The sequence below is a fragment of the Oncorhynchus kisutch genome, linkage group LG4 (assembly GCF_002021735.2).
Source record: "Oncorhynchus kisutch isolate 150728-3 linkage group LG4, Okis_V2, whole genome shotgun sequence".
Classification (NCBI taxonomy): domain Eukaryota; kingdom Metazoa; phylum Chordata; class Actinopteri; order Salmoniformes; family Salmonidae; genus Oncorhynchus; species Oncorhynchus kisutch.
The window spans coordinates 16,904,212-16,917,841 of NC_034177.2; the positions used below are offsets into that span (position 1 = coordinate 16,904,212).

A 13,630-nucleotide genomic window follows, 5' to 3' on the forward strand; every position below is an offset into this window, starting at 1 on the left:
CAGGGTCAAATAATAATAATAATCACAGTGGTTGTCGAGAGTGCAACAGGTCAGCACCTCAGGAGTAAATGTCAGTTGGCTTTTCATAGCCGGTCATATAGAGTATCTCTACCGCTCCTGCTGTCTCTAGAGAGTTGAAAACAGCAGGTCTGAGACAGGTAGGTGAACAGGTCAGGGTTCCATAGCCGCAGACGGAACAGTTGAAACTGGAGCAGCAGCACGGCCAGGTGGACTGGGGACAGCAAGGAGTCATCAGGCCAGGTAGTCCTGAGGCATGGTCCTAGAGCTCAGGTCCTCTGAGAAAGAGAGAGCATACTTGCATTCACACAGGATGCTGGATAAGACAGGAGAAAGACTCCAGATAGGAACACCGAAATTTACAGTTGATTTGTCAGAGGACAAACCATCCACAGAGGCAAACTGTTATCTTTCCGACAGATAAGATCTAAAGCAGGCCAGCACTTGTCCATGTAGACCAATTTGGGTTTCCAATCTCTCCAAAGGAATGTGGTGATCGAAAACAGCACTAAGGTCAAGGAGCACGAGGACAGATGCAGAGCCTCGGCTTAAAAGGTCATTTACCACCTTCACAAGTGCAGTCTCAGTGCTATGATGGGGTCTAAAACCAGACTGAAGCGTTTTGTATACATTGTTTGTTTTCAGGAAGGCAGTGAGTTGCTATGCAACAGCTTTTTCAAAAATGTTTGAGAGGAATGGGAGATTCGATATAGGCCGATAGTTGTTTATATTTTCTGGGTCAAGGTTAGTTTTTTTCAAGAGAGGCTTTATTACTGCCACTTTTAGTGAGTTTGGTACACATCCGGTGGATAGAGAGCCATTTATTACGTTCAACATAGGAGGGCCAAGCACAGGAAGCAGCTCTTTCAGTAGTTTAGTAGGAATAGGGTCCAGTATGCAGCTTGACGGTTCAGAGGCCATGATTATTTTCATCATTGTGTCAAGAGATATAGTACTAAAACACTTGAGTGTCTTCCTTGATCCTAGGTCCAGGCAGAGTTGTGCAGACTCAGGACAGCTGAGCTTTGGAGGAATACGCAGATTTAAATTATGATATTTTTGTCAAAGAAGTTCATGAATTTATCACTGCTGAAGTGAAAGCCATCCTCTCTTCAGCAATGCTGCTTTTTAGTTAGCTTTGCGACAGTATCAACATTTTTGGGGGAATTGTTCTTATTTTCCTCAGTTAAGTTGGAAAAATAGGATGATCGAGCAGCAGTGAGGGCTCTTCGATACTGCATGGTACTGTCTTTCCAAGCTAGTCGGAAGACTTCCAGTTTTCCATAGCGCCATTTCCGTTCCAATTATCTGGAAGCTTGCTTCAGAGCTCGGGTATTTTCTGTTTACCAGGGAGCTAGTTTCTTATGATAAATGTTTTTTTGTTTTTAGGGGTGCGACTGCATCTAGGGTATTGCGCAAGGTTAAATTGAGTTCCTCAGTTAGGTGGTTAACTGTTGTTTTTTTTTTGTTTTTTTTCTTCTCTAGAGGGTGGATCAGTTTAATATAGCGGAAAGAATGTTGCTTCCAATGTAATTGTCTGCATCATTTCCAATCCCCCATATTTTTGGGGTAAATATATATATCCATACACGCATGCATATATATACATACACATACCTATATAGACATACATACTTTTTTAAAGAATATACCTTTATTATTATTACCCGCAAACCCTTCCGCCGATCCCCCAATTGAAGTAAACTAATAAACACTTCTGCTTCTACCTTCAATCCATACATCTTATACACATTCTACAGACAGTCTACTTTACAATAGTTCTCTCTTGTTTGTTCTTAGTCCTTCCTCTATTTCTGATGTCCATCCAGTTTGATTTCTATGTGTAACTGTGCTATTTCACAAAAGTTCCGAACCTATATACATTTTACAGATCCCATATGTTTTACATTGTTTATCTTGTTATTAGTCCCACCCTTCAGCTCCACTCAACCCCTCCCATCTGTCTCTCAACATCATCATCATCATACTTGCCATATATTTTTCAACTGTGCTGTGATGCTTCACAAAATAATTGAACCTTCCTATTCTCATAGCTTCTACAGATTGTAAATTAAAAATAAACATTTTTGCTAAAATAATTATTATATTATTGATTGATTGACTATGGCTTTTCAAATCACCCAGTAATGCTATCTGTAGTGTTAGTTCTAGGCAAATGTTGCAATTCTTCAGCCATTCATGGACCTGTGACACAAAATGAGCTACATATGGACAATACCAAATTAAATGATCTAATGACTCTGCCTCCTCACAGCAGAATCTGCAGAGCTGGGAAGATTGTATCCCATATATAACATTCTATTAGTTGCAAGAATTTTGTATAGTAATTTATATTGAAAAATTTGAAGTTTTGAATCCGGCGTTGTTTTGCGTATCAATTCATAAACCATGTGCCATGGAATGGGTACATCGCAAATCTCTTCCCAACTATTTTGCCATTTATATGGCACAGCTGTCAGTTTTTTGGTTCTTAAATGAAATTATTATATGTTTTTATTTATCACACTTTTCTTTAACCATTTATGTTCTTTAATACAGGGCCGACATACAAGTTCATTACTTTTTTCCCCTTCTACTTGCCTAATGCTGCAATTAATTGGTTGTAATTTTGGATAGAGCAGACATTTCCATATGTCTGTGTTAGCTGCATGTGCGACATAACTCCACCAGTCCTATTTATGATATCATTCACTAAATGTATACCTTTTTAAAAAATTTCTTTGATAAATACAGTTTTTTTAATCAATTTGTATATTTGAATTTAACCACAATATTTGTTGTACTATTTGTTCCGTCCTTTCAGGTGGATTAAACTGAAATTGCAACCAACTTTCTAAGGCTTGTTTAAAAAATAAAGATATTTTGGAGATGATTTCCTTTTCAAACAACCGAAAGTGAGCAGGTGTAATCTGAATAAAGGGGAAAAGGCCCTTCCTGAATATAGGATGACACATTCGTACCAATTGACTAGAGAACCAGTTTGGATTTAAGTATAACTTTTGTATGACTGATGCCTTTTAGTGAGCGGTCTAATGCTTTAATATTTAATCATTTCTGCCCACCGAATTCATATTCATTATATAAATAGGCCCTTTTAATTTTATCTGGTTTGCCATTCCAAATAAAATTGAATATTTTTTGTTCATATAATTTAAAAAGCAGGTCACTAGGTGTTGGCAAAACTATAAGCAAATAGGTAAACTGTGATATAACTAAAGAGTTAATCAGGGTGATTTTTCCACAAATAGACAGGTATTTTCCTTTCCATGGTAGCAAGATCTTATCTATTTTTGCTAACTTTCTATAAAAGTGTATTGGAGTGATATCATTTCTATCCTTTGGGATTTGTATACCGAGTATGTCTACATCTCCGTCAGATCATTTAATTGGTAAACTACATGGTAATGTAAAACGTGTTTTTTTTTTTTTTTTTTTGGTGATCCAATACGTAATATGGTACATTTATCATAATTTGGTTTTAATCCAGAGAGGATAGCAAAAGTATCTAGATCCTCTAAGAGGCCGTGGAGAGACTCAAATTGTGGTTTTAAAAGAAAACATGAATCATCAGCGTACAATGACACCTTAGTTTTTAGGCCACAGATTTCTAATCCCTTAATATTATTGTTTGATCTAATCTTTGCAGCTAACATTTCGATGGCAATAATAAACAGATATGCCGATAGTGGACAACCTTGTTTTACTCCTCTAGAGAGTTTAAAACTTTCTGAGATGTAGCCATTATTTGTTATTTTACACCTAGGGTTACTATACATAACCTTAACCCATTTTATAAGAGATTCCCCAAAATTGAAATATTCTAGGCATTTATATATAAACTCCAGTCGTACTTTATCAAAAGCCAAAAGCCTCAAAAGCATTTTGCTAGGATTTTTGCATCACAACACTGAAGTGTAAGAGGTTAACTGATTGTTGTACTCTGATGTCATTGGGTAGGTGGAGGGAGTCTGGAAGGGCATCTAGGAATCTTTGGGTTGTCCAAGAATTTGATGATCCTCGGTTGGAGTCTGAGCAGATTTGTTGCAATTGCAAACATAATAAAATGGTGGTCTGATTGTCCGGGATTATGAGGAAAAACATTAAGATCCACAACATTTATTCTACGGGACAAAACTAGGTCCAGAGTATGACTGTGGCAGTGAGTAGATCTGGAGACATGTTGGACAAAACCCACTGAATCGATGATAGCACCGAAAGCCTTTTGGAGTGGGTCTGTGGACTTTTCCATGTGAATATTAAAGTCACCAAAGATTAGAATATTATCTGCCATGACTACAAGGTCCGATAGGAATTCAGGGAACTCAGTGAGGAATGCTGTATATGGACCAGGAGGCCTGTAAACAGTAGCTGCATAGATTTCATGACTAGAAGCTCAAAAGACGAATATGTCAGGGTTTTTTGGTAAATAGAACATTTCAATCGTAAATGTTAGCAACACCTCCGCCTTTGCGGGATGCGCGGGGGATATGGTCACTAGTGTAGCCAGGAGGTGTGAGGCCTCATTTAACACAGTAAATTCATCAGGCTTAAGCCATGTTTCAGGCCAATCACATCAAGATTATGATCAGTGATTAGTTAATTGACTATAACTGCCTTGGAAGTGAGGGACCTAACATTAAGTAGCCCTATTTTGAGATTTGAGGTATCACAATCTCTTTCAATAATGGCAGGAATGGAGGAGGTGTTTATTCCAGTGAGATTGCTAAGGCAAACACCACCATGTTTAGTTTTGCCCAACCTAGATTGAGGCATAGACACAGTCTCAATGGGGATAGCTGAGCTGACTACACTGACTGTGCTAGTGGCAGACTCCTCTATGCTGGCTAACAGCCTGCTGCCTGGCCTGCACCCTATTTCATTGTGGAGCTAGAGGAGTTAGAGCCCTGTCTGTGTTCGTAGATAAGATGAGAGCGCCCTTCCAGCTAGGATGGAGTCCGTCACTCCTCAACAGGCCAGGGTTGGTCTTGTTTGTGGGTGAGTCCCAGAAAGTCCCAATTATCTACAAATTCTATATTTTGGGAGGGGCAGAAAACAGTTTTCAACCAGCGATAGCCTTGTGTTGATAATTTAGTCACTTGTTTATTTTGCCCGGGACCATGCACAGCTTGTTTTTTTGCTTTAGATGCTATCAAGCGAATTATCAAGCCATTTTGTATCTGCAGTCTTTTGGCAGGACTGAAAAGTATTCACATCACAGCTATGCAGTTGTCCTAGAATAATGCCCTGGATTAATGACTGGGTTCATTACAGCACTCTGTATAGTTTTGAGGGATTGCATTAGTACTATATCTTTTTGTGTCCCTAAGACAATGAAACATCACAGAGGTGTGTCGCTGTTGTCTCACCCTCCTCATCTCTTCCTGTATTGTGTTGTTCTCTTCTTCCAGTGGGGGGACATCCTGCCCTACAGCAACCCGGCTGTGGTGTTCTTCTTCCTGACGGCCTTCGCTACGGCCACCATCATGCAGTGTTTCCTCATCAGCACCTTCTTCTCCCGGGCCAACCTGGCAGCCGCCTGCGGAGGCCTCATCTACTTCGCCCTCTACCTGCCCTATGTGCTGTGTGTGGCCTGGAGAGACCACCTCACCACCACACATCGTGTCCTAGCAGTGAGTCTTTATAATACACATTCTCACCACCACACACCGTGTCCTAGCAGTGAGTCATCATGTTACACATTCTCTTTGTTGTGTTTTGTTATGGTTTGCGTGAGTCGTTTTTGTTTATAAGGAAGAATGATTATGGTACTGTATTAAACCCATTACTTGCTGCTGATAAGTCGCTCTTTTGAATGAGGTTTGGAATCTTAATGGTATCACCTGTATAAATATATGAAATGAACCCATCCAATCTGGTAGTACTACAGTATCCATTGAGATTCTCATCTCTCCCAACAGAGCCTGTTTTCTCCTGTGGCCTTTGGCTTTGGCTGTGAGTATTTCTCCCAGTACGAGGAACAAGGAGTGGGCATCCAGTGGTTCAACCTGCACTCCAGCCCCATGGAGGGAGACACCTACAATTTCACCACTTCCATAATCATGTTGCATATCGATGCATGTATCTACGCTCTGGCCACCTGGTACATTGAAGCTGTTTTCCCAGGTAAGGTACATTAAAGCTGTTTTGCCAGGTAAGGAAATTAATGGTTTAAGTTATTTTTATCTAACTGCTCTATGGTTTCATGCCATTTGGTATAGAAGTGCATATTAAAATGCAGTTATGTTCATTATAATATGTAATGCCAGTGCACCTTTGCAGATAGTAAAACTGCACTTATACTGGTATGACTAAACACATATTGTTGGGATCTTTTGTCCAGGTGAATATGGGGTCCCCAGGCCATGGAACTTCGTGTTCAGTTTGAACTATTGGGGAGGAATTCCTCTAGAGGCCGGCATGCCCATCCCTCCGGCTCCCAGAGGACAGGGAGGAGGTAAGAAAAACACACACACACTACATATGATGTAAAAAAACGGACACCGTTTTATGGTCCTGAGGTTCCCTCTCTGTACCCGTCTCAGATCGCATCGAAGCCGACCCCTCTCACCTCATACTCGGTGTGGCCATCCGCAACCTGGTCAAAATCTACAAACAAGGTGCCAAGCTGGCGGTCAACCACCTCAATCTCAAGTTCTATGAAGGGCAGATCACCTCTTTCCTTGGGCACAACGGTGCTGGCAAAACAACCACCATGTAAGGGCTGTGCTTTAAGAACCATTGAATCAATATAGAATGCTTTAAAATGAAGTACAACAGCCAACACCACCATGTAAACCTGCACCTACATTAGACACATATAAATTAATGTGGTGCTTGTACAGTAGGTGTTTTGTATTGCTTATGAATGTGGTACATACTGTCGCCCTAATCGAGGGCCATTGTACTACTTATGTATTGCTTATGAATGTTCTATGAACCTCTAATTTAGGGTTATCATGCTAAAATACACAGTTCATTTCCATTGACAGGTCTAATCTAGGGCCCTTGTATTTGTGGTGCGTATGTAGGTGTTATGAGTTGCTTTTATGAATGTGCTTTGAAGCTCTAATGTAGGGTTCTAACTTATAATCGGTGATGTAGTAGTTAAAGAATAAATGGGTAAACTCTGCTGTTCGTGGTGAGTAATTTCTATACTTTCGATGCATTTTTCAGCAAAGGTGTGTAAAGTGTTGTTTACATGTGTTTACCCTCCACTGGTTATAATGCATAATACGCAGTTCATTTCCATTGACAGGTCTATCCTGACGGGTTTGTTTCCCCCCACGGCTGGGACTGTGTACATTAAGGGCATGGACATCCGCACTGACATGGACATCATCAGGAAGACCTTGGGAGTGTGTCCTCAGCACAATGTCCTTTTTGACATGTAAGCCCCTGCTGCAGGTAGCCTTATGGTTAGAGCGTTGGGCCTGTAACCGAAAGGTTGCTGGATCGAATCCCTGAGTTGACAAGTAAAAAATCTGTCGTTCTACCCCTGAGCAAGGCAGTTAACCCACTGTTCCCCGGGCGCTGAAGATGTGGATGTCGATTAAGCCAGCCCCCCGCACCTCTCTGATTCAGAGGGGTTGGGTTAAATGTGGACGACACATTTCAGTTGTCATTCAGTTGTACAACTGACTAGTTATCCCCTTTTCGCTAATATTTCTACTCTATATCTCATGAATACATGTCATTAAGTAATTTATCCTATTTCATTATATTGTAGTGCATACCATGTTGACTCCATTTATCTGTGGTGCTTGTTTTCGATCTTCCAACATAAATTAATTCATTGGTAATGTTAAAGCTACAATATTTAACTTTTTGGACATGTTGAGTAATGTGATTTATAGATCTGTCATTCTCATTGAAAGAAAGTCTAAGAATCAGTAGATATGTTCTATGTGTGCTATTTCTATGCTTCCCGTTCTTACGTTTAGTTTTTGCGTCTTTTGCTTTTAGTTTTGTACACCAGCTGAAAATACAATAATTTTGGTTATTGAAAATATATTTCAGAGGTTTAGATGGTCCAGTGATTGTTTTGTCACATAAATTGAAATTAGGGCGGACTATTCGAATTTTAGAAATCAGGAAATGACGGAGCAATTTCTGCATATTGCACATTTATTTAACTGATATAACAGTGACAAAGATGAATAATCACTAGAGGGAATCAAGATAACGAAAGGCCCCATTCACTTAATCTCTTGCCCCTCAGGCTCCATCTTAAAACATTTACCCACTGTACATGTAAAAGAGTTTGATGTTACTTAATCAGCCCTCTGACTTTAACCTTGTTATTCTTGTATAGTCTGACCGTAGAGGAGCATGTGTGGTTCTATGGTCGTCTGAAGGGCCTATCAGGCGATGAGGTGAGGAAGGAGTTGGACACTCTCCTGGAGGATGTGGGCCTGCTGCACAAACGCCACGAACAGACCAGGAACCTGTCTGGTATGGCTCCCTCCCTCTACTACTCAACATCCATTACAAATATGGCCTTCAGCTGTATACTTTACAATATAATATATCCTTCAACAGCCACTACATATACACTGCTCAAATAAATAAAGGGAACACTTAAACAACACAATGTAACTCCAAGTCAATCACACTTCTGTGAAATCAAAATGTCCACTTAGGAAGCAACACTGACAATAAATTTCACATGCTGTTGTGCAAATGGAATAGACATTAGGTGGAAATTATAGGCAATTAGCAAGACACCCCCAATAAAGGAGTGGTTCTGCAGGTGGTGACCACAGACCACTTCTCAGTTCCTATGCTTCCTGGCTGATGTTTTGGTCACTTTTGAATGCTGGCGGTGCTTTCACTCTAGTGGTAGCATGTGATGGAGTCTACAACCCACACGAGTGGCTCAGGTAGTGCAGCTCATGCAGGATGACACATCAATGCGAGCTGTGGCAAGAAGGTTTGCTGTGTCTGCCAGCGTAGTGTCCAGAGCATGGAGGCGCTACCAGGAGACAGGCCAGTACATCAGGAGACGTGGAGGAGGCCGTAGGAGGGCAACAACCCTGCAGCAGAACCGCTACCTCCGCCTTTGTGAAAGGAGGAGCAGGAGGAGCACTGCCAGAGCCCTGCAAAATGACCTCCAGCAGGCCACAAATGTGCATGTCTGCTCAAACGGTCAGAAACAGACTCCATGAGGGTGGTATGAGGGCCCGATGTCCACAGGTGGGGGTTGTGCTTACAGCCCAACACCGTGCAGGACGTTTGGCATTTGCCAGAGAACACCAAGATTGGCAAATTCGCCACTGGCGCCCTGTGCTCTTCACAGATGAAAGCAGGTTCACACTGAGCACATGTGACAGAGTCTGGAGACGCCGTGGAGAACGTTCTGATGCCTGCAACATCCTCCAGCATGACCGGTTTGGCGGTGGGTCAGTCATGGTGTGGGGTGGCATTTATTTGGGGGGCCGCACAGCCCTCGTTGCTCGCCAGAGGTAGCCTGACTGCCATTAGGTACCGAGATGAGATCCTCAGACCCCTTGTGAGACCATATGCTGGTGCGGTTGGCCCTGGGTTCCTCCTAATGCAAGACAATGCTAGACCTCATGTGGCTGGAGTGTATCAGCAGTTCCTGCAAGAGGAAGGCATTGATGCTATGGGCTGGCCCACCCGTTCCCCAGACCTGAATCCAATTGAGCACATCTGGGACATCATGTCTCGCTCCATCCACCAACGCCACGTTGCACCACAGACTGTCCAGGAGTTGGCGGATGCTTTAGTCCAGGTCTGGGAGGAGATCCCTCAGGAGACCATCCGCCACCTCATCAGGAGCATGCCCAGGCGTTGTAGGGAGGTCATACAGGCACGTGGAGGCCACACACACACACTACTGAGCCTAATTTTGACTTGTTTTAAGGACATTACATCAAAGTTGGATCAGCCTGTAGTGTGGTTTTCCACTTTGAGTGTGACTCCAAATCCAGACCTCCATGGGTTGATAAATTTGATTTCCATTGATAATTTTTGTGATTTGGTTGTCAGCACATTCAACTATGTAAAGAAGTAGTATTTAATAAGAATATTTAATTCATTCAGATCTAGGATTTGTTATTTTAGTGTTCCCTTTATTTTTTTGAGCAGTGTATAATACCATACTCTCTCTCTCTCTCTCTGTCTCTTTCTCGCTCGCCCTCTGTCTCTGCCTCTACTCTCAGGTGGTATGCAGAGGAAGCTGTCGGTGGCCATAGCATTTGTGGGGGGTTCGAAGGTGGTGGTCCTGGATGAGCCCACAGCTGGGGTGGACCCCTACTCCCGTCGAGGCATTTGGGACCTGCTGCTCAAGTACCGCAAAGGTTAGCCCTGAACTGTGTCAAGGGTTGCAACATTTTCCGTGAACTTTTCCAAAATTCCCAGGATTTCCAGAAATCCCTGGTCTAACTTGGTGGCAGAGTTTATTATTTCATGTCAATTCAGGTGAAATATAATTCAATTGAATACGATTTTATCTACTAGATCGCTCTCCTTTTCCTTCTCTCCCCATCAGATCGCACCATCATCCTCTCCACCCACTACATGGATGAGGCTGACCTTCTCGGAGACCGCATAGCCATCATCTCCCAAGGGAAGCTGTGCTGCTGCGGCTCCCCCCTCTTCCTCAAGGCCAAGCTGGGGACGGGCTACTACCTCACCGTCGTCAAGAAGGAGGGACTGGATACTCGAACCCCCAGTAGTGCCAGCGCTACCAAACTGCCCCCTGCCACAAAGGTGAGTAAGAGATTGTATACCCCTGTACATGAGATTTTCTCAGGAATACGTTGTGCTTATTCACAAAGCGTCTCAGAATAGGATTTCTGATCTAGGAACAGGTCCCCCTGTCCTCATAATTAAGATCTAAAAGACCAAACTAATTCTACATCAGCACTCTAACGCTGAGACACTTTGTGAATATGAGCCCTGAAGACCATTTTACCAGTGCATCTTAATAGTCAAAAGTGGCTCACCTTTACTCATTTACTTCAGAGAGGAGATGAGGTTATTGTAGACTATCGCAATAGGGCAATGTATACTGTGGGATGCTAAAGGTCATTACTTTTATCACTGAACTATGACCCCTTTGCTGATTGGCTCTCCCTCTGTATTTCAGGACAGTGACTCCTCCATGAGTGACGACACAGGTCTGGGCAGTGATGTTAGTGGCTCAGGTAGGGTCTCCAACCCAAAGTCACTAAGTGACATCCTGCTAGCTGTGTGTTGACAGCTCGCCATTATTGCAGACACCTGAAAAAAACAACCATTCGCTTGGCTGTTCTGTTCGTCCATAGCTAACCCAATGATGAGCCTCTACCCCCCCACCTACAGACTGATCTGAGGGCATCAGATAGGTCTACACAAGTATCTAGTGTGGGGTTAGGGCATGTTTCCGGACAGTGAAGTTTCAAACCTCAGAATAATTATCATTCTCCCTCTCCCCCGCAGACCTGGCTGCCCTGTTGACCCTGGCGCAGCGTCACATCCCCGGGGCGCGGCTGGTGGAGGACGTGGGCCGTGAGGCGGTCATCAACCTGCCCCAGAAGTCGGCAGAGGACAGCAGTCTGGCCATCTTCCTCACAGAGGTTGACAGGAGGCAGGCTGATCTGGGCATCACTAGCTACGGCCTGTCTGACACCACCCTGGAGGAGGTGAGGAAAAGTATTCAGACCCCTTGACTTTTTCCACATTTTGTTACATTACAGCCTTACTCTAAAATCGATTTAAATAGTTTTTTTCCCTTATTAATCTACACACAATACCCCATAATGACAAGCATAGAAATCTTAAAAAATATATATATTTTAAAAAACGGAAATTTCACATTTACATAAGTATTCAGACCCTTTACTCAGTACTTTGTTGAAGCACCTTTGGCAGTTATTACAGCGTTGAGTCTTCTTGGGTATGACGTTACAAGTTTGGCACACCTATATTTGGGGATTTTCTCTAATTATTCTCTGTAGATCCTCTCAAGCTCTGTCAGGTTGGTTGGGGAGTGTTGCTGCACTGGTATTTTCAGGTCTCTCCAGAGATGTTAGATCAGGTTCAAGTCCGGGCTTTGGCTGGGCCACTCAAGGACATTCAGAGACTTGTCCCGAAGCCTTTCCTACATTGTCTTGGCTGTGTGCTTAGGGTCCTTGTCCTGTTGGAAGGTGAACATTCGCCCCAGTCTGAGGTCCTGAGCGCTCTGGAACAGGTTTTCATCAAGGATCTCTCTGTACTTTCCTCCATTCATCTTCCCTCGATCCTGAATAGTCTCCCAGTCCCTGCTGCTGAAAAACATCACCCGAGCATGATGCTGCCAACGCCATTCGTTCAGGCCAAAGAGTTCAATCTTGCTTTCATCAGACCAGAGAATCTTGTTTCTCATGGTTTGAGAGTCCTTTAGGTGCCTTTTACTGAGGAGGTGCTTCCGTATGGCCATTCTACCATAAAGACCTGATTGGTGGCATACTGCAGAGATGGTTGTCCTTCTGGAAGGTTCTCCCATCTCCACAGAAGAACTCTAGAGCTCTTGTCAGAGTGACCATCGTGTTCTTGGTCACCTCCCTGACCAAGGCACTCCTCCCCCGTTTGCTCAATTTGGCCGGGCGGCCAGCTCTAGGAAGAGCCTTGGTGGTTCAAAACTTCTTCCATTTAAGAATGATGGAGGCCACTGTGTTCTTGGGGACCTTCAAAGCTGCAGACATTTTTTGGCACCTTCCCCAGATCTGTGCCTCGACACAATCCTGTCTTGGAGCTCTACGCTTGGCCTGTTTTTTTGTCTTGGAGCTCTACGCTTGGCTTGTTTTTGCTCAGACATGCACTGTCAACTGTGGGACCTTATATAGACAGGTGTTTGGGCCTTTCCAAATCCAATCAATTGATTTGAATACAGGTGGACTCCAATCAAGTTGTAGAAACATCTCAAGGATGATCAATTGAAACAGGATGCACCTGAGCTCAATTTCAAGTCTCATAGTGAAGGGTCTGTATACTTATGTAAATAAGGTATTTATGTTTTTAATTTTAATACATTTGCAAAAATGTATTGTGTGTAGATTGCTGGGTAAAAATTTAATTTAATCCATTTTAGAATAAGGCTGTAACGGAATTAAAAAGTCAATACTTTCCAAATGCACTGTATACACACACACCACACACACCACACACACACACACACACACACACACACACACACTACAAAAGGCACAGCTGGGGGGGGGGGCTGGACCGGAGCCCATGCTGACCAAGAGGCCATGAGGTCAGCATGCTTGCTCATAATGGGCTGCTCTCTCTCATATTCTCACACACTCTCTCTCTCACACACACACACACACACACACACACACACGCGCATTAGCACACAGATAACACACACACAGTCTCTCTCACACACATTTAGAGCTTAAAGAGGCTTTGCGTCAGAAGTTGCTCTAAGCACTATATTACGTAGACACTAGCGTGTAACAGGCCAAAGTTACATGAAGCTCATCCTAAATATAGTCATGACTGCACTAAACTGACCTGTATTTACAAGCCGTCCATTGAACCTCTTGTGGACAGTTAAAACTCAGCTTTAACTAGATTAAGCAGGGTTTACCCGGAATAGTAT

General features: G+C 42.9%; 1 protein-coding gene across 2 annotated transcripts in view; it reads left to right on the plus strand.

Moving 5' to 3' along the window:
* The window catches only part of abca7 (ATP-binding cassette, sub-family A (ABC1), member 7), a 45,880-nt gene that overhangs the window by 13,894 nt on the left and 18,356 nt on the right, over window positions 1-13,630 (plus strand). For both annotated transcript variants that reach the window (XM_031822533.1, XM_020480343.2), the window contains exons 16-25: window positions 5,448-5,669; window positions 5,958-6,162; window positions 6,380-6,493; window positions 6,582-6,753; window positions 7,295-7,426; window positions 8,351-8,490; window positions 10,221-10,358; window positions 10,550-10,770; window positions 11,150-11,207; window positions 11,482-11,684. In XM_031822533.1, coding sequence (XP_031678393.1) covers window positions 5,448-5,669; window positions 5,958-6,162; window positions 6,380-6,493; window positions 6,582-6,753; window positions 7,295-7,426; window positions 8,351-8,490; window positions 10,221-10,358; window positions 10,550-10,770; window positions 11,150-11,207; window positions 11,482-11,684 — 1,605 coding nt within the window. The remainder of the gene's footprint in view (window positions 1-5,447; window positions 5,670-5,957; window positions 6,163-6,379; window positions 6,494-6,581; window positions 6,754-7,294; window positions 7,427-8,350; window positions 8,491-10,220; window positions 10,359-10,549; window positions 10,771-11,149; window positions 11,208-11,481; window positions 11,685-13,630) is intronic.